This window comes from Stenella coeruleoalba (assembly GCF_951394435.1).
Source record: "Stenella coeruleoalba genome assembly, chromosome: 17".
Lineage (NCBI taxonomy): Eukaryota > Metazoa > Chordata > Mammalia > Artiodactyla > Delphinidae > Stenella > Stenella coeruleoalba.
Genome location: NC_137163.1, coordinates 2,814,901 through 2,835,332, shown reverse-complemented (window position 1 = coordinate 2,835,332; position 20,432 = coordinate 2,814,901). Strand labels below are relative to the sequence as shown.

Below are 20,432 nucleotides of genomic sequence, written 5' to 3'. Positions count from 1 at the left end.
CCTGGCACCCCTCTCTCTGACCACTTACAGACCCCTTGTCTGTAGTACAAGCAACGGCCTCTCCACTATAGTTCTAACTGAGCTCCAGAACGTGTGCTTACACGTTTCCTAAAAACTTGCACTGAGGCTAAAAAAAAATTACTCTAGGCCCTCAGAGAAATGTGCCCAAGGAAATGCGCTATTCTGCTAGATATTTTTGTAAATCTGTTAACCTTATACTTATTTTTATAGAGAAATTTCGTCTAGGTTTCAGAGATAAACTCTGCATGTATTCAACATCAACTGTAACTGTGCCCCTACTGGAGATGATCTGATAACTACATTTCCTCCTACAATGAGATTGGAAGGAGGGCCTGGTACCCCGTCATCATGAGCTGAGAACTGTCTGAAGGCATCTAGACCCCCATTCTTCCTGCTTGCTGGCCTCCATGCCCCTTACCCAAAACCACCTAGGAGTGCGTCCAGAACAGTTCACAGTGACCAGCTCACAGCAAGCGTCTGAGAGTCCAGCAACTCTCAAGGTCACTGCTTGCTCTGGGGGGGTCCCTGCCTTTCCTCCTCCTGTTTCCACGCGTGGAGTGCATTCCTCCAAGGCCCAGCACCTCCCCGTACCTTGCTCGGGCATCCAATTCATTTAAAGACAATCACTAAGCACTATGTCCCAGACAATAAACGACAAATAAAACACGTCTTTGCCTATGATGGGGTCAGGGTCTAGTGGACAAGAAGGTTTCTAAAATCATTACATCTATTTAAAGACTATCCACAATAGTGAGACACATGGTGGGCTAGAGAACTCCGAGGAAGAAGAGTCCTGGAGTAGCCAGGGAAGGCTTCCAGGAGGTGGCGGCATCTGAAGCCAGCCTTGAAGATCAGGTAAGAACTTTTCAGTTATGAATGTAAATAGGGGAATCAGACAAGTCCCACTTTCTCCATCTTCCGAAGTGATTCTTCATCTGTACCTGGGGTAACCTTCCTTACATTGCTATTGAAAGGCAATATAGCCTAGAGGACAATAATGACCTGAGTTCAATCCTAGCTCCATTATTTCCAAGTTGTGTGACACTGAACAAGTGTGTTCACCTTTCTGAATTTCTTTCCTCCTATCTGTGAAATGGGGAGACGACAAAGACCTCGTGAGATCGTCGTAGGGATTAACGAGATAATACCTAATGCTGTGCACAGCACGCTGAGAACCTAATAGAGACCCGTCCCCTCTTAGCTGTGTGTGACCTCGCCTGCCCTGCTGTCTGCCACTCTGGCTGGCACTGGGTTTGCCAAGTCCCTGCTTCAGCGCTCGCTGTTGCGCACTGTGTGCGTTCAGTCACCTGCTCAGAGAGACTCCTCTTGACCCCAGCTTTAAACAGTCCCACCCCTCGCTCTCCATTTGCCGGCTTTATTTTAACTCAGCGGCCATCTGTCTCCTCCACAGAACGTCAGCTCCACAAGGGGAGGGCCTGGCTTTGTTCACTATCGCACCCCAGCATCTGGAACAGTGCCTGGCACGCAGCAGGGACTCAGATGTATCTGTGGACGGAATTACCGTAAAACGGGAAACGTAAAACTGGAGTAGTATCCACCTTGCAGGGTTTGCTGGGGCCAAACGAGATGGACCCTGACAGAAAAACAAGTCGTCACGGCCGGCACACAGACTGAACCTCAGCCATCGCCCACCAGCCTGGAGACAGATCAGCTTGCAGCGGGGGACAGACGCGGCGCTCTGCAGGGTCCGGGGTGGGGGTGGGGGTGGTCTCCCCTCAGTGTCAGTGCCACAGCCACGCGGTGCCGGGTTTCCAGGCTGCTAGGTAAGGAAAAACCCCGGGGTTTAGCAACAGTACCGGCTTTCTTGGTGTCAACCTGATAACTTCTGGGCGACGTGCAAGACACAGCTCCTGGCTGGCCAGGCTGCTGAGATGTTCTTCTCTAGTCTTTGTGGAAGACACAAATAAAGCACACTGTGAGTCCACTTCCACAAAAGGGAGCAAGCCACAGGCGGGCTGACGAAGGGGCAACAGGAATCTAGGAAGTCAGGCCCGTCACGGAATATCCACAAGACGCGGAGAGTTCTTCCTGGCCTGTCTCGGTGAACCACCAAAGCGGTGGTCACGTGTGAAACAGCATCACTGACTCTAAAGAACGGAAGCCCTTGACAAGTGACAATGGAAAGGACGTGCCGGACGGTGGAGCAGCTCAAGCAGAAGGACAGAGGGAAGGAGGCGGGGCGGAGGGCTGGACGCCCGACTTCGTTTGGCTGAAGAGCAATGTGGGGGACGGCTGGCAAGGCAGGCCGTGCACAGACCACGGGAGGCCTCTGGGGGCTGAGCTGAGGGGCCGAAACTTCTCTGACGGACTGTGAGTCATTCCTGGAGCTCCTGCCCAGGGAAGTGCCTATTTAAATTCAGTAAAGGTGGTAGCCATCAGGCAGCTACTGTGGAGAAGGGGCAGAAGCATGAACTTCTAGCCAAGGGATAACCAGGGAGAAGCAAGGAAGGCGGACTCAGAAAGGAGGGGTTGGCCGGGAGAGGTGATACCGGCAGGTGCTGTGAGGAGCAGCTGTGAAAAACCTCCTCTGAAGACGCCAGGAAATGGAAGGAACAAGACCTGAAGCTTCTGCGAGGCCTGCTGTGTTTTCATCACTAGCTGGAGTCACGATGCGCACAACAGGGCGCGTCAGCTCTGCATCTCGCGGAGCAGCTGTGAAGCACGCGTGCGGCAGCCATGGTGGTGAGGGCCACCAGTGCCTCCCGGGCCTCACTCCCAAGCCTACTTCCCGTCTGGCAAGGAGAGGGCCAGAGCACTTACGAATTGCTCAAAGCTGGCTCAATCTCGCCTCTTCCATGGAACACGCCACAGAACAGCCTTTGATGCCTAGCGACTGACAGGGTCCTTCACCACCTCGCCGCTCCGGCACGGGGTGGCCCCTCTCGCCCCGCCAGAGGGCCTGCTCTCTGCCTGCTCCACCTCCTGCCCCGCCACAGACGGGACATGAGCGCGCTTGGCGGCCCCGTGTCACCGCGGGGGTTCGGAGAGCCCAGCCCGGTGGGTTCGGAGAGGCAACCCTGCAGCCCGCCGGGCATCTGGCACTGCCCAGCAGTACCAGCTCCAGCCTTATCACCACTCTCCCCCAGCAGGAAGGGATCAGTTTCCTGCGCCGCAGTGCTCCGGCCCACACACACCTGCCCCACGCGGTTTATCACTGGAGCATCTTTGCTAAGCGTATGGATACAAGCACAGATATTTCTTGAGAAGGGGGCTGTGAGAAGTTTGAGGACAACAAAAAAAAATAAGCCATTCTATTTGTACACTGGAACACTAGAAAATAATTCAGTCATCAACGAGGCAAAAGCACAAAACTAAATTTTAGGTAAAAATTAACTCAAGGTAAATTAAACTAACAGGAATTAGATTTCTTCTAAGTCAGACTGTCAGATACTAGAGTTTTAGGAAGCTATATTTTAGAAATGTGACACACATAAGAACATATATGTGTGTGTATGGATATACATGTATACACATACATGTATAAATATACACGTATAGTATATGTATCAATATTTTAAGATACCACACCTGGGTCCACAGAAGATGCTTTTTGCTTTTTCCCCACCTTTCCTCTATTTTTCACATTTTTAAATGGGGAAAAAAGGCACATGTACTTTGAAAACATACCAAGGAAAGCACACCACACTCATCACACCAGCAAATAGTTAAGATAATGCTTATGTCAACATCTTAACTATATTTTTAAAAAAACAATATTCAAACACTGTTTTATGTTAATTGTTAAAGACAAAAGCTGTTTAAAAAAGTTTCACATTTCCTGAACTTCAAAAAATAATAAATATACAAAGTATATTATGTTAATTTCTGCTGCATTACAAAGATAAGTTATAGTTGCAGTTTCAAAAGTAAAAATTTTCACTCTAAATACAATTAACATGGAATTAAAACTGAAAAATAACTTGGAATTCTATACAATCCTGTGAGTAATCTAGTATTATACACGTATGTCTCATATTAAAAAAATCAGTGAGCTATATTTAAACCTATTTCATGATGGTAAAATTATGCAAATTTTTAAAATTATTAACAATTTTAATGTTTAATTTTTGTAAGCTATTCTAAAAAGAAGTAATCCTAATAAAAATGAGCAGATGTCTAACACATGGCGATTTCCTACCACCGTGGTGGGCCCCTCTGCCTGACGCCCGTGTGGCCTCTTACCTGACACAGAGACGGCGTGGGTCCGAACGCCCTGCTTCTCGCTGTTGGCCAGCCTGGAACAGAGGTGCAAAGCCGTGAGTGCCATGCTCTTCAGACCACACCGCCAGCATTCATTCAAACCGTGAGCTGCCCAGAATCAGGACGACTGTGCCATTTCCCAGGGACACTGCACAGTCTAGAGGGGTGATTTTGTAAAACACTGGATTCTACCACCTGAGGCCCTTAAAGTCACCAGACTGCCTTAATGTTTTAAAGACCAGAAATTAAGACAGAGAAGTGAAGGAACGCTGAACTATAACATGACTGAATGTGGTGTACACGGCTTAGATTAACTTTAATTTAGATGCTGGACTGCAAGGGAGTGGCCGAAGTTACACCACAGAAGGAACGATGCCTGGGACTGAGATGCGAATGTGAGACACTGCTCCACGACTGGCTCTGCTTCACTTTCGAGCATGTCCAAGAGCAGGCAGCACGTGGACATACAGTGTTATTATTTACAGACCGAGACAAGGTAAGCTTAACGCATCCGGTTATTTGTTTCATGAAACGGCTCGACAACGTTAGTGTTTTACATACACACCCACATAAAATAACATTTTGGCCAAAGGTTTCAGTGACATTTTAAAAAAATCCAAGTATAGTTCAGTTTAAAATTTTTGGAAAAGCGTAAAGCAGAGAAAAAAGGAACCCTATAGTCTTTATTTATTTTTTAAAATATTTTTGTTGCATTTCTTTAATTAATTTATTTATTTTAAAATCAATTTATTTATTTTTGGCTGCTTTGGTTTTTCGTTGCTGTGCACAGCTTTCTCTAGTTGCGGTGAGCAGGGGCTACTCTTTGCTGCGGTGCACAGGCTTCTCATTGTGGTGGCTTCTTTTATTGTGCAGCACGGGCTCTAGGTGTGTGGGCTTCAGTAGTTGTGGCACGTGGGCTCAGTAGTTGTGGCTCGTGGGCTCTAGAGCACAGGCTCAGTAGTTGTGGCGCATGGGCTTAAGTGTTCCGCGGCATGTGGGATCTTCCCGGACCGGGGCTCCAACCCATGTCGCCTGCATTGGCAGGCGGATTCTTAACCACTGTGCCACCAGGGAAGCCCAGAACCCTATAGTCTTTAGATGTCAAAGTCACTTTGCTCTTTTTATAAAAGAAAACTTCTCCTGCTACATAAGCCTTTACTCTAGAAGTACTAAATAAGAATTTTTCCTAGTATATAGAATTTATATTAGGTAATACTGGAGCTTAAAATAGTATATCCGCATTGAGAACTAGCAATATTCAATATGCAACTGCATAACCTCTATAACTAAGGGTTACAGCACAAAGCCATAGCCCTGAGTTCCTTTTATGGAATTCTCTAAATATGTGAAATGGTATCTTTATTATAAAAGTTTAACCAAAGTTGTTTTCTAACAAATCACCAGTTCCTCTTCTATTGCAGCTCCACGACTTATTCTCACCATCTCTGAACTACATTTATCAGGAGGTCCCAGGTGCACACATTCATAATAAGCAGGTTACATCATCTGCCCCTGTATCCTGCTGATAGGACACCAGGGTCTTCCTGGGCTGCGGGTTGGGATGCTACTTCAAACCAACTTACAACTGCAGGGATATCTGCACTTCTCTGATCAGTGGCAGTAACAGGTCTGCTGCTCTATGATTTGTGGAAATTCTGCTCTTTTAAAGTTTGCTTTATTTGTTCAGTTTTTCTAGGATTTGCTAGCACTTCTAACCGACTCCCTCCTTCCTGACTTTTTTATCTGTGTTTATGATTCCAGTGTGTTTTGATCCTCAAAGTCACCTCTTAAGACTTCCCACAATTGAAGATACTCTGAGCATTAGTTCCTTGCCTGATATGGGACATTAACAAATATCTATTAAATACTGTTGAGTTTGTGAAACACAAGGCCTAAAAGCTAAGAGAAAGCTGGTCTCGCCCACCCCTCCACTCGCCTGCCCAGCTGCTGTGTACCTCCTGTGTGCCAGATACGGCCCAGGGTTGGGTCTACCACGTCACGTGACCCTGGCCGTCAACGAGGCCACAGGGTGTGAGCAGCAGAGAGGTAACTATTTAATGTGAGATAAGTTACAGGAAAACACACAGGGCTGCTCCTGGGACTGGGGTGGTGGGAGGTTTCCAGAGGCAGGGATGCAGGATAAGATTTGAGCAGGCCCCTGCTGAGGACAAGGCCGGAGGGAAGGAAGGACTCCAGGAACTGAAGGCAGTTCAATGTGAATGAAGAGTGAGCACGAGGAACGGGAGGTGAGGCTGGAGGAGCCGGCAGGGACCGTCGTGCAGCCTCCCGCCGGCTGGCTGAAGGATGTGGGCCTGACTCTAAGAGCAGCAGCGGTCACGCAAGGGGTTCGAGAGGAAAGGTCCCTTCTGCTGTTGTAGAGAATGGACGGGACGGTAGGCAACATGGGACAGGCAAAGATGGGTAGGAGGAGTGCAGGAAAATGGGAACCCAGAAGACCTGAGGCTGCTGTCCTTTGAGCTGGGCCCTTGGCTGGTGTTTAGGAGGGCTCCCACCAACCCCTAACTAGTAAGTGTGGTTCACTGTCCTTAGACTGTTTGTACAAGTAATATGGTTCGTGCTGAACTCTTGCCTTCCTTCTGGGAGTCTGGAATTTGGGTACACGCCAAGCGAAGTGTGCATACGTGACCAGGCCCCCATAAAAGCTGGGGCACCGAGTCTCTAACTAGCTTCCCTGGTATACAACACTCCACGGCATCACAACTCATTCCCGAGGATCAGGTGCGCCGTACCTGAGTCCCTGAGAGAGGGCTCTTGGGAGCCTGCCCCTGGCTCCCTCGGGACTTCATGCCATTGCTCTCGGTCTGGCCAGTTTTGCTCTGCGTTCCCTGGCAGCCATACCTCACAGCTGAGAGTACGGTTACGTGCTGAGTCCTGGGAGTTCTTTCTAGAGAATCACTGAATGGGGCAGTCTTGGGGACCTCGACACAGGAGTCTACTGGAGGAGCCCAGACAGGTGATAACAGCTAAAAACCGGGGAGGGATGGTGGGAATGTCAAGTGGATGGATCTGATAGTTAGGAAGCAGAAAGGAAGGAACTGGCGGCAGACCGGTGATAGAGGAGAGAGAGTGACAGAACAGAGGTGACGCCCAGGTTTCACCCTCTCTGTCCCTATATGCAGTGGCGTCTCAGGTGCTGTATTCTCTGCAGGTGCCTAGGGTTCTCTTCAAATCTCTCTCTGAATGCTCAGCACACAGCTGTAATTGTTTATTTACCTGTATATCTGAATGTCTAGATTGTAACTTTCACTTGGTCCCCAATTCCTAGCACAATGGCTGAGAACAGAGAAGCTTTGGCATTCTTTTCCTTGTACAGATTGAAACATCTACTATGAAATTCATGACATAAACAAATTTAAAAATTAACATAAATTACATATCTTTAATTTTCTCACTTGTAAAATAGCCAGAATGTATCTATTTTCAGGTTCTTATAAATATTGTCACTAACTATAAAGTGACTGTTTGACAACAGACCTCCCTCATACGATCTCACTGCTATTCTTGAGCTCCCTGCTGAACTTAAAGGGAAAATTCATTGTACACTTTTGATTAAACCTAACTACATGATTTAAGATTGATTTGATTTCTTTCTGGAAACATCTGTTTTCTAGTTTCCTAATCATATACGTAGAAATTTGATTACTCAGGCAAATGGATAGTAAAGCATAGTGAGTTCCTCCCAGTTTCTAATGCACAGGAATCACAAGACACACAAAGCAGTACTTACTTTGGTATCGATGGCAAAGCCCGTTCACCTTCTGGGGAAAAAACAGAAAGAGAGAGATGAGATTCCTTCTTTCCTTTTGAAAAGATTATGTATAGAAATCAGAGAAAGAAGATGAGTCTTATTTCAGAATTTTAGCAATAACACTTTAAAATGAGGTTGGCATACTGCCTATCTATCTTAGGTTTCCATGGCTTTATTTTTAGTATTTGTGACAAATACACACTGCCTGCAGGTGCAGACTATATAAAAGGTATTGCCAATCAAAACCAAATGCTAAGGGATAAACTGATGAAAGATATTCTTCCCAGGAGACTCTAGAAGATGAAGATTTTCTCATAATCAAAGCCAACATTCTTTACCAAAGACCGAACGTCCTGCGGCAACACCAAAACCTGTGCAGGACTGTGCTCCGCAACAAGAGAGGCCCACGCACCGCGACGAAGAGTGGCCCCGCTTGCCACAACTAGAGAAAGCCCTCGCACAGAAACGAAGACCCAACACAGCAAAAATAAATAAATTAATAAACTCCTACCCCCAACATCTTCTTTAAAAAACAAAAAACAAACCTGTGCAGGACACACAGAAATCCAAAGGAAACAAACCCACAGGTTGTGTTCCTGGAGGAACAGGGGCAGCCAAGGGGCCCAGCAGCCTCAGAGGCGTGGCCTGAAGTGTCCTGTGGACTCGACTTCGGGAGGTGCTGAGGCCCCCATGACGGTGGCAGACTCCCCCGTCACGGTTGGGCTCTGGCCAGCGCATCACAGGGAAGCTCTGCTCAGTGGCTGGGGAGATGTGCTCCCTCCCCCTTCATTAGTGAACCAGGAAGCATGGAGCCCCCTGGTTTAATCTCTTTTATCTGGATGAATCTGGTGGTAAACCCATCCCACCAGTCCCCTCGCTCCCCAGGCCACGGAGTACCCTTGTCCAGGTCTCCTGTCCCTCCTCCTATCCCCCGGTCCCGGTCCCGTATGGCCCTGAACACAGCGTGATGCCTTCATACACTCCATCTCTTGAAAGATTCTCTGCCTTCTGGTGGAAGCATCATCCCTCAATCTTTCAAAGCTCAATTCAAGCTCAACCTCCTCAAAGGAGCCCTTCCTGGAACACAAGTGGCTCTGGATGGCCTTCCTGTGCTTCTGCTGCATTAGCAGAGCGCTTCCCACGTATCAGACAACTTAGAAGGTCAGACTTGACCCGCCCACAGGCCACCCCCAACACTGGCAGAGGACCCGGCACTCACAGCCACTGCATAATACCCAATACACTGCAGAAACTTCATCCAAATTTCCTCACTGTGACTTTCTGACATCCAAATTTCAAGCAAAATAACCACGTTATACCATGAAGACCAAACTTAGAATAACTGGAAAATCCTATCATTAGTTTATTACCCCATGGATGCTACCACCACCACCTTACCCACACTCAACACTGTCAATTAATCATATGGGCTTTCAAATGACATGTCAGTGTGATTTCTAGCTGTTTTACTCTCTGTTGAAATTTCTACTTCCTTGGAGAGAAAAAGGAACCAGATTATGAACTATTTGGTTAATACAGACTTTATAAGAAGCTGGGCAGGAGTAGGAAGAAGGCTGAAAATGAGGCGATTAACAACTGAAGGAGCGTAAGAGAGTCAATTTTCAGGAAACAAGAACGTAGCAGAACATTGAGAGAAATGGCAACAGACGCGATAAGCAGCAGCATTATAAAAATCCCTAAGCGCTCACCAACTAAAATGCCCAATGCTAGGAGCTAACTGTTGACACTGCTTTAAATTTATAAGTTGAATTAGTAACATATGCTTTCTCATGGCATTCACGTGGCCTCTTATTTCTCAGCATAAGTTCCTTAGGATTAAGGATGCATCTTTGTACTAAACGACATTTTTATTTCATTTTTAGAACTGAGGCTTTTAATTTTTGAATAAAAATTTTTATCTATTGTTTTTAATTAAATAATCAATACAGATTCACTGTAACAAATCTAAATCATAAAGGTCTATAATGTAGACAAGTTGAAGCCCCCCACCCCCCACCTTCACATACAATCCCACCTTCCGTAGGGGTATTCACTGTCCACATTTAACTTTCCAGACTCCCAGACTCCTTGTATGCTTAGAAACACACACAGGTTGGGCTATGCACACACACGCGCATGTAGGTTTCAGCCCGGAAATCGGGCCAGCTCGTCTTTTCAAACAGCTGCACGGCATCTCACACTCCCTTATTTATTAGCTACTAGCTCCACCCCCGTAGACACCGGGGTCGCTCCACATTTTGTGCTACCGAAGACAGTGCAGCAGGGGCGCCGCATCAGTGGTCCTGCGCGGCTGTTTCCAGGGGGGGCCGGCAGTACCAGGAGCAACCGAAAGCACTGTCCCAACTCATGCCGACACAGTGGAGTGTGGAGGGCACCTTGCAACAGCCCCACCAAGAATGGGTATCACCGTCTTTCCACCCATCTAACAACAGGTTAACAGACACAGAATGCTATCTGTCACTGTCTGTGTCCATAAGCTTACCGGACAGTATATGTCCGTTCTTCTACAGGTGCCCATTTTTACCCTCTTATTCAATGAGCTAGAAGAACACTTGAAAAATAAGAGATTTTAATTCTTCATTGCATGTATTACAGATGTTTCTCCTTCTGTGTCACGGCTTTAAAAAGCGTTTCTTTTACTAGTGGAAGCGCTTTTGTACTTATGTACTGACGAACTCGACAGATTTGCTCTCTGTGCCTTCCGGGTTTTGTGTCAGGCTTGGGAGCAGCCCCACCCTCACAATGTGCAGTATTTACCATCATCCTCCGTACAGAAACCCTCCTTGAGAACGATGAAATCATGACCCTGATTCCCACAATTCTTTCCTCTGAGGAGAATTTTACTAAGATCGAAAAATTGCTACTGAGCTTTCTTGCTTTAAGGAAAGGTCAGATAACGCCCCACGATAAGGGCCAAGGTCACACAGCGACTCTGCTGGAACCTGGTTCAGGGCATCGGACTTGTGACTCTTAGTTTTCTGCCCCAATGATACCACCTTTAAAAGCACTTTCTAAATTCAAAGCAATTATGGTGGATCACAGAGTTAACAAAGTGCATCTGGGCACATCAGACCTCAGGTGTAGAACCTACACGTCACTATAACTGTTAACACTCGCAAACGTGTACATGGCTCCTTACCATTAAGTAGTTTATAGTCTAGAGAGGACAAATGGGTACGTACATAATCGTTACTTAAAGTACATACCAGGAAAATGGTACATTAGAGTTGTGGAAACATGTTTCACATTTATTTGAAATTTTAAAAAAAACTAAATTAAAAAATGCACATGTGCTCTTGTCCACGTATTTCTGACTATAATCCATTAAAACATCTGACTTAAAATATTATTTCAATTAGGCAATATAACCTCACTTTAGGTATCTATTATAAAACAGTCACGTAATAAGTACATATGCTGTGATTTAGAATAAAGTAAATAAATTATCAGACTCAATAATTAATTCTATAAAGACAACATAAAATTGGTAACAACCAATGCCCTACTAGGTTTTTATGAAAAGCATTTTCATTTATGCTGTTTTCATATGAATGAAGAATTTAATGCATCTCATTTCATGAGATTTGATATCAAAATGTTTCTCCCTAGAGGGGAAAAAAAGCCATTTAAAAACCAACACAGGAAGATGTTAAAGCTTCAAACATTTAATGCCTAATGTCTGAATGTTATTTTTTTGTGTACCAACAAATTAATGAAGAACATTTTGGTAAATCAGGATGAAATTAAAAAATTATTCACTAAAAAGAAGATAGGCGATACGGCACATTTAACATTTTTCATAGAATACTATCTTTATATGAAGCAACTGTCCCAAAACATTTAAATAATGTTTGCAAGGTACATACCCCCATTTAAAGCACAATATGAAAACTCAAAGCTCATGGATGCAAAAATTTTAACTGAGAGTAGCCTTTAGATATTTCTAAAAGCAACTTCATTACATAAAAAAAGCTATGACAAATACACACTATATTTTAGGAAAAAAATAAATGGAGAGGCTTTATTGGTCTGATCATAGTGGGAAAACATTTTGCTAGATTAGCCACACCCTGGAATCCATGCACTTACTGGCCTTTCGGTTCATGGCTTTATAGATGCCGTTTTCAGAGCACAACACCCTGACACTAACTTTTAAACAAAGCTTCCAATGATACCTCTGCTTCACACCCTCCCTCAACGCCCTCCACCTGCTGTCAGCACAGAGAACTCGACTGCTGGGCAGGCAGGGCCCTCTACTGTGTCTACACTTGGGGCTCAGGGCTTTGTCATCTGCTTCCCTTGTGTGTCTCCACATACGCTTCCCCATTCGCTCACTGCTCAGTCGTCCCCAACTCCCTCCAGGGATCGTCCTACCCACAGAGGGGAGTGCTGGCAGGGATCCTGTGTCCACCTGCCACAGAGCTGGCTGCCTGCTTGATGGGGACTACTGTGGACCCCCCTACCACGCTACAAAGTAGGTACCATTCTTCCGTTATGGACGAGGAATCTCCAAGCCAAGGCTCATCCAGTGTGTCAAGATCACACTGAAACTAGCAGCAGCGTTGCAATGACAGCAACACTGAAGTTTCTGACGCTGTACGTGCCAGAACGGCCCCAAGCCACCTACACACGAGGCCGTCCCCCCACGACTACACAAGACAGGGACCACTCTTCGTGTCTTGTGGGACGGAACTGAGGCACAGAAAGTTAAGTACTTTGCAGGCGGCATGCACTCATGATTTGAACCCACAGGTCAATACAATTCCAAAGTCCAGTTTTTTCCTGCTTTATTTCAGCAATCCAAATCCTCTGAAACACCCCATCTTACTGCCTTGTGAAAGGCTAAAGAGACACAGTCGTGTTTCTAAGGTTCATCACATCATGCTTAGAACTACTACTCTAAGCTTTTGAGATCTATGAGAAAAAATAGGAAAGAGACTTTATTTATCATGAGTTACAAGAGACTTAAAAAAAAAAAAGACCCAGAACATAATCCCAAAAGTTTATTTAAAAATGCTAATGGTAACCTAGAAAATACATTAAGTATGTTGCTCAAAACAAAAGGGTCTAAACACAATGTTTCCTTTAAGCTCTGTCCAAACCCAGCTCTTAGGCTGTGAGCTGGATCACTTCCCTAGGAAAGCAAGAATACAGATCCACTGGGCTGAATTATTCATCCACTCTTCACTTTCACAGAGCAATCTAAAAGGACTACAGGCTGTGGGGTGAGCTCGGCTAACGATTCAGAGGGAGCGCTGGAACAGAAGGAGAGCTCACCTTTCTGAGGCCTGATGATGAAAGACTGCGTGGCCCCGTGCACCAGCCGGCAGTACCCATCTATCAGGTCGGCCATGTTCTCGGCAATGGTCAGGGACGGTGCTGTCACCGTCAGAGGCTGGACAGGGGAGAAGACCCAGAGAGAGCTGTTATTGTTCTTTCCAGTAATCAAAGGGACAGCTGCACTATGACATCAGATCTCTAGATACACTTGAACACAGAGTGGGAGCGAAACAAGATCTGTCATAAGGTTTGAGTGAAAAAGGAAGTTTGATATTTAAGGATGTTATTCCTAGAATATGTGACAGAAGGCAAACCCAGGCAAAAAAAGAAAAATCACTTAAACCGAGACTCCCTTTCTAGAACAAAAAGAGGTGAAAAAACACTTCCTTTCAGAATGTCTGGTCCCTTAGGCACGCTCTAATTAAGAAAAGAATTTAGAAAATTAGTAAGCTAGAGTAGAGCTTATTTTAGAAACTAGAGAAAAATGTGGAGTAAAGTTTTATCAACCATCCATCGTAATTTTTCTGACATTAAAGAAAATTAGTGGAATGTCATTATTTTGAGCACGCACAGCATGTTCTGCTCCAGAGCTTAGAAACCACACTTTTCAAGTTAAACATGCAATTATGATAAATTTCCTAAAAACCTATCATTAAATGTTATCCAGGAGATCATCAAAGCTGTATTTTACTTTCAAACACAAGTATGTCCTAACTCATGTAGTCTACATAACCTCCTTCCAAAGGGACAACTTATCTCACCTGCAGTATCCTAAATGTTATTTGAGGGTAGCAAACAGAAAGGAGGACAGCCTGAAAATCATGGTGCAAACAAGAAATTACTGAGATATTTTCAGGAAATTTCAATTTGCAATACGGTTTCAATATTTCATGGTATCATTTGTTTAGTTCTGAGAATCCACTGCCTGGAGCCTAGAAATGCCGCGATCCCAAGGCAGCAGGAGCAAGAAGGCGTGAGGAGCACCGAAAACAAACCATCCCCGCAGGGGCCGCAGCACAGCAGAGCCCAGGTGTGCGAGTGGGGCCAGGTGAGCCCCCAGAACGGGCTTCACCCACGAGTAAGCCTGCGTGTGCCGCCAGGTGGTGCAGACTCTTGGGTATGTGAGTATTCTCTGCCCGTCTTTCAGAAAGGTCACCTTATGCAGTGTTTGCCAAATGTTCATTTCTCGTGCCAGGCCTGCCTTTACTTTCCACACCACGTGCTGATTAAGAAGAGGCTCCGGGTCCAGACTGTCTGGGATGAACTCCATGTCTACCGCCTACTAGGACCGTGGCCACCATCCTGTGCTTGGTTCCCTCACCTACAGACTGGGGGTAACCAAAGTATCTCAAAGTGCCTCTTCCGCTGGGTTCTGAGGATGCCGTGTGTTGCCCTTGGCTTCTGTGTTAAGTGTCGGACAGTGGGGACATATGTGGCACGAAGTACCAGCTGCTGCCGCGGTTATTTTCCTAATTATTACCCCCCAGAGAATGTCACATACTGCACAGTCTGGGAAATAACACTGTAACATAGTTTACAGAATTTATAATTCTAAGAGGCTGATTTCCTTGGTAATTCATGATAATCTCCCAGCATCTCCACAATAAGGCTCCATTAATTTTTAAACCTGTTTTCTATTCTTGAGGGCATTTAATCATTATTATTCATAATGTAACGCTTATTACATTAGAAAAAGCTGTGATTCTGATGACCCACGAATACTTCACCTGCAACCAGAAACAATCATCATTTCTACAACAGCGCTTTATTTTCGTCTTCCCATCGTGACGCACGTGAGCCCTCCTTACCTCAGGCGCTCCTGCAATCTTCAGCTGCAGCGTCCCTTTCCTGTCCTTGTCTTCGCTGTTTGAATACTGAATGGTCTGCACTTGATTGAAGTCGGCCAGGTGTGTGGGCTTTGGGAAGAAAAGGCAAACGCTCTGGACCACAGATGCAAGACTCACGTGAACTATTCTGTGCAGTCCTCACGGTCCCAAGCCCACCTCATCCTCCTGAGGACACCTCCCTAGACGGGATGTCTGAGGAAACCAACTGTCCATGTTGCCTGGGGGGCCATTCTCCCTCTGAGGAGCAGTCATGGACCTGCTAGGGCCACCTGCTCACTTCACGGTCAGGGATGTGTCTGCTCTCTGTGCTCCTGACGGCCGAGGGGCACTCCATCCTCAGGAGCTGCACAAGTGGTCACCAGTCCCACACGACACATGACAGAGAAAGGAAGAAGGGAGTCCCCGACCTGACTCACCCTCTGGCCTGGGGGGAACCGTGTGAAATTCTTGGCCTAAGGGAACATTCTGCTCCACTTCTCACAGAGAGAGGGACCTGTTCCCACTCTCAATGCACCCTGAGCTAGAACAAGTCTCTGAAACGTTCTGAAGTTCCAGAGTGTAACAGTGCTAGGGAGACGCTGGGTATCCAAAGGGCCCTTCCCACACAGACAGGCCAAGAGAGACACTGTTCATTTTCCCAAGAGGAGTAAACTCTTTTTTCTTATGCAGACAAAACATGCCCATCCGTCTTTCATCCTCTACCATTTCATGACAACGACCGGTTCGCGTGAGACGATTCCTATAGGTTTATCCAAAACAATCGGCCTCGTTAGGACCTCTTTCTCTTAGAACATCACAGGTATCAGCCCCTCCCTGCCAAGTGCCCCACTCAGCACAGATTATGCCACTGGGACTGAGCCGGAATTACGGTTCAGAAGGGGACTCCTACCCCACGCCCCTTCACAGGGAAGCGTCTCTGCAGCACTGCTCTCAGGCACTGCTGTCAGGCCCCCCGCACGGATACCCACGGGCAGTCCTCCATCCCCTGGGCAGCACACAGCACGGCCCCCACGCCTGGCCCTCTCTTGGCCTCTGCCCTCATGGGCTTTCCTCCTCCCTCCGTGGCTCTCTTTCCATTTCCTGGCTTCTCCCCTACTCAACCCACAAACGTTCAGGTGCTACAGGGGTCTGTGCTGGGCCCCGTCCTTCTCACCAGCTGTGCACGGCCTGCCCGGTGAACACCAGCCAGTCCTGTGGCACAAGTACCATCTCCAGTCCTGAGCTCAGACTCAAGTATCCCACTCCCTACGTGACATCCTCGCGTGGACACTGGAGAGACTGACGGCACACCCAGCACAGTCACGGGGACCCCCCCCCCAAAACACCTTCCCCCTCCAGTCTTCCTCACTTCAACAAAAGCATCACCATTCAACCTGGTTCCTGAGTGGAAATATGAAGGCATGATTACTGACTCCCCTCCTTCCCTTACCCCACATCCAGCCCAGCTCCCAACACCCAGAATCCATGCGTTTTCCCTCCATCCCCACGGCCACCACTCCAGTACAAGCCACTGTCTTGCACGGTGCTCAGAATTCGTCCTGAAATTGTTTCCCAGCCAGTGTCCCTTCATCCGTGTTCGTCCTCTAAACAGACAGCCCCCAGAAGCCAGGGAGGTATTTTAAAATGTAAATCTGGTCCTATTAAGTTCCCTGTAAAAACGGTACAATGCTAGCCCAAAGGAATCAAACACCCACATGATCTGACCTCTGCCTGCCTCTCTGACCTAATTCCCCACCAGGACCTCGTCTTGATGGGATGTGCTCTGGTCTCACTGGGGCAGGGCCATTCCCTTTGGTCAGTTTTCAGCTGACCAAAGAATGAGGAACATGAATGAGGACCAGGGCTGTGAGAGGCCATATAATGTGCAGGAAATTCCCACATGGTGAAAAACTGTCTTGTGTCCTGAATGGCTTTCAGATATCCTGGTATTTATTCATGCTGGCGAAAAATCTGATTCTAGAACCCTCATCTATTTTAAAACACAAAGTATGCTCCGCATGGAATTTTCCAGGAATGCAACTTAGCTGTATTTCAGGGAATATTACACTTGCCTGTCTTTGGAATGTTACTATGAGCTGCTCACCATTTTGGAAAAGGACATCACCGAGGGCGATGCTAGTCTGACGTTTGCGCTGCTGGCACAAGGTACATACACTGTCATAGAGGAGGCCTGAGGCTCCTCCTAACACACTGGGAACCAAATATCATTAAGTCAGTGGTGACACATGAAATGAGAAATATCTCAATTAGTTTCAGTAAATGGTTATATTAAAATATTCCCATTACTGGCATCTTACAATTTAAAAAAATTTCCAAAGCACAAAAAGAAAGTTGAGTTATGGAAATTATTGTATTTAACTTATTTTTTATTCCTTCTTTTAACCCATTGTTTTTCTGCCTCATTCTGACATTATCCCTCAAGGTCGGCCACATAAAAAGAACAAATTTTAAAGAAGTACTTAAAGGGAACAGCAGAAGAAAAGAATAAAAATAAGCAAAAGATATTAGGAAAAGGAAATCTGTGAAGATAAATACTGAAATTAATGAAGACAAATAGATTAATGCTATAACCCTACCCGCTAAGCCTGTCCTTCAAAAGCAGCTGAAATAAATCCTTTGCAAATCTGAAAAGAAGAGACAAATCCAAACAGACAAGCTTAGGACTGAGAAAGGATATAGAAATAAAGTTACTGGAAAGATCGTAAGGGTAGCACGAGATGCAACTCCATGGCAACAATTTAAAAATGTAGAAAAGCAGATGAGAACGCTCGCTAACAGTATGAATTACCAAAACTGACACAAGAACTGGAAAACCTGAATAGATCTATTACTACTGGAGAGGTTGAAAAAATGGTTAAACACCCACCATTGAAAAAGGCACCATGTGGTTACATAGATTGATTCTATCCGCCTTCACAGAACACACAACTCTACCTTGACTTAAAATATCTCAGGCCACAAAATGATGAAAAGCCCCCTAATTCGCCTGATAAAATTAGTGTAACTTCTAATATCATGTCCTCGTAGAGCTAAAATAAAAAGACCAGACTGATTTCACTTATAAATAGCTGCAAAAATTCTATATATTAGCAAATATAATAAATCACTATTTCCAAAGAATAATATAGCATAACCAGTAGGAGCTATTAAATGGCTCAATATCAGCACAGCTAATCAAGATAATATACACTAATAACAAATTAAAAGAGAAAACACCAGGATCATATCATTAGGGCTGAAAAAGCCTTCAGTTAAATTTAGTAGCCACTCCTAATAAAAACGCTAAGCAAAGAAAGGCATAATTTAAAAACATGAAAGATACTTCACTAAAGGGACTTCACTGGTGGCGCAGTGGATAACACTCTGCACCCCCAATGCAGGGGGCTCGGGTTCGATCCCTGGTCAGGGAACTAGATCCCACACGCATGCTGCAACTAAGAGTTCACATGCTGCAACTAAGGAGCCCATGTGCTGCAACTAAGACCCCACACAACCAAATAAATAAATGTATTTCTTTTAAAAGATACATTACTAAAACCCAACATCAGAAATTATCCTGAATGATGACACACATTTTTTTTTTTTTTTTTTTTTTGCGGTATGTGGGCCTCTCACTGTTGTGGCCTCTCCCGTTGCGGAGCACAGGCTCCGGACACGCAGGCTCAGCGGCCATGGCTCACGGGCCCAGCCGCTCTGCGGCATGTGGGATCTTCCTGGACTGGGGCACGAACCCATGTCCCCTGCATTGGCAGGCGGACTCTCAACCACTGTGCCACCAGGGAAGCCCGACATACTTTTAAGTGATAAATTAAAACCTAAAACAAGATAGGGATATCCTCTACCACCCGTTTTTAAACATGATCTTCAAGGTGCCTGTGAATATGAGAACAGGAAAGAACTGCACAGATTAGAGAAAAAAAGTTAAAACTATTCCTTTTTTTTGCTGATTACATGATTATATACCTATAAAATCTAAGATTCTAATAAAAATGACTTATTAAATGAACAAGGTTGCTGAATATATGATAAACAATCAAGTATATTCTGCTATGCTCACAGTATGAATTTTAAATTGGAAATGGCCAAAAAAAATTTTCCCAATAAGGCCAAAAACTCTATAATACTTATGAATTAGCTTAATACAAAAAATCTATACGAGGGCTTCCCTGGTGGCGCAGTGGTTGAGAGTCTGCCTGCCCATGCAGGAGACACGGGTTCGTGGCCCAGTCCGGGAAGATCCCACATGCCGCGGAGCGGCTGGGCCCGTGAGCCATGGCCGCTGAGCCTGCGCGTCCGGAGCCTGTGCTCTGCAACGGGAGAAGCCACAACAGTGAGAGACCCGCATAAAAAAAAACTATACAAAAAAGACTATGACATCTTATTGAAGGATGTAAAAGAAGTCCTGAACGGGCTTCTCTGGTGGCACAGTAGTTAAGAGTCCACCCGTGCCAATGCAGGGGACATGGGTTCAAGCCCTGGTCCAGGAAGATCCCACATGCCGTGGAGCAACTAAGCCCGTGTGCCACAACTACGGAGTCTGAGCTCTACAGCCCATGCTCCGCAACAAGACAAGCCACCACAATGAGAAACCCGCACACTGCAATGAAGAGTAGCCCCCGCTCACCGCAACTAGAGAAAGCCTGCACGCAGCAAAGAAGACCCAATGCAGCCAAAAATAAATAAATAAATAAGTAAATTAAAAAAAAAAAAAAAGTCCTGAACAAATAGAAAGACATACGATATTCTTGGACAGATAACTAACTAATATCTCCTTTCACAAATTAACAAACAAGTTGGAATCCCAACAGAATTTTCTGCTAATTCTATAAATTTGGTTTTGAAAGATTAAATAGCCAGTAACAGCCAGGAAAGTGTACAAAAGAAAAACGATCCATGCAGAGAGTGTACAAACAAAAGATGACACGGGGATGCAGCACCCACTAGAGCAGTCCCATCTGGATGGAAGCAGTACAGAAAGAGAGAACTGTGTCCTTGGACCAGAACAGAGGATCCAGAACTAGATCACAAAGATGGCAGACACTCAGTTCATAGGTGAAAGATACGATTACTGTGCTGACACGGCTGGCTGCTCACTGGGATACCAACAAGAAGGACAACAGGGGACAATGACAGCAGCCAGCATCCCCTAAGTGCTTCCTCTGTGCAAGGCCTTCATCTCAACACTGCACACTCAGTACCCACTTCATTCTCCTACCACCCCTTAGGTAGTTGTGATTATTATTGCCATTTTGCTGACGAGGAAACACAAGCCA

The 20,432-nt window shown here is 45.7% G+C and overlaps 1 protein-coding gene across 12 annotated transcripts in view; it reads right to left on the bottom strand.

Annotated features, from left to right (window-relative positions):
• The window catches only part of PTK2 (protein tyrosine kinase 2), a gene marked incomplete at its 3' end in the record, with an annotated part of 253,282 nt that overhangs the window by 85,906 nt on the left and 146,944 nt on the right, over positions 1–20,432 (bottom strand). For all 12 annotated transcript variants that reach the window (XM_079902116.1, XM_079902122.1, XM_079902124.1 and 9 more), the window contains 4 exons: positions 15,121–15,228; positions 13,310–13,427; positions 7,991–8,021; positions 4,225–4,277 (listed from right to left, as the gene is read on the bottom strand). In XM_079902116.1, the coding sequence (XP_079758242.1) occupies positions 4,225–4,277; positions 7,991–8,021; positions 13,310–13,427; positions 15,121–15,228 (310 nt within the window). The remainder of the gene's footprint in view (positions 1–4,224; positions 4,278–7,990; positions 8,022–13,309; positions 13,428–15,120; positions 15,229–20,432) is intronic.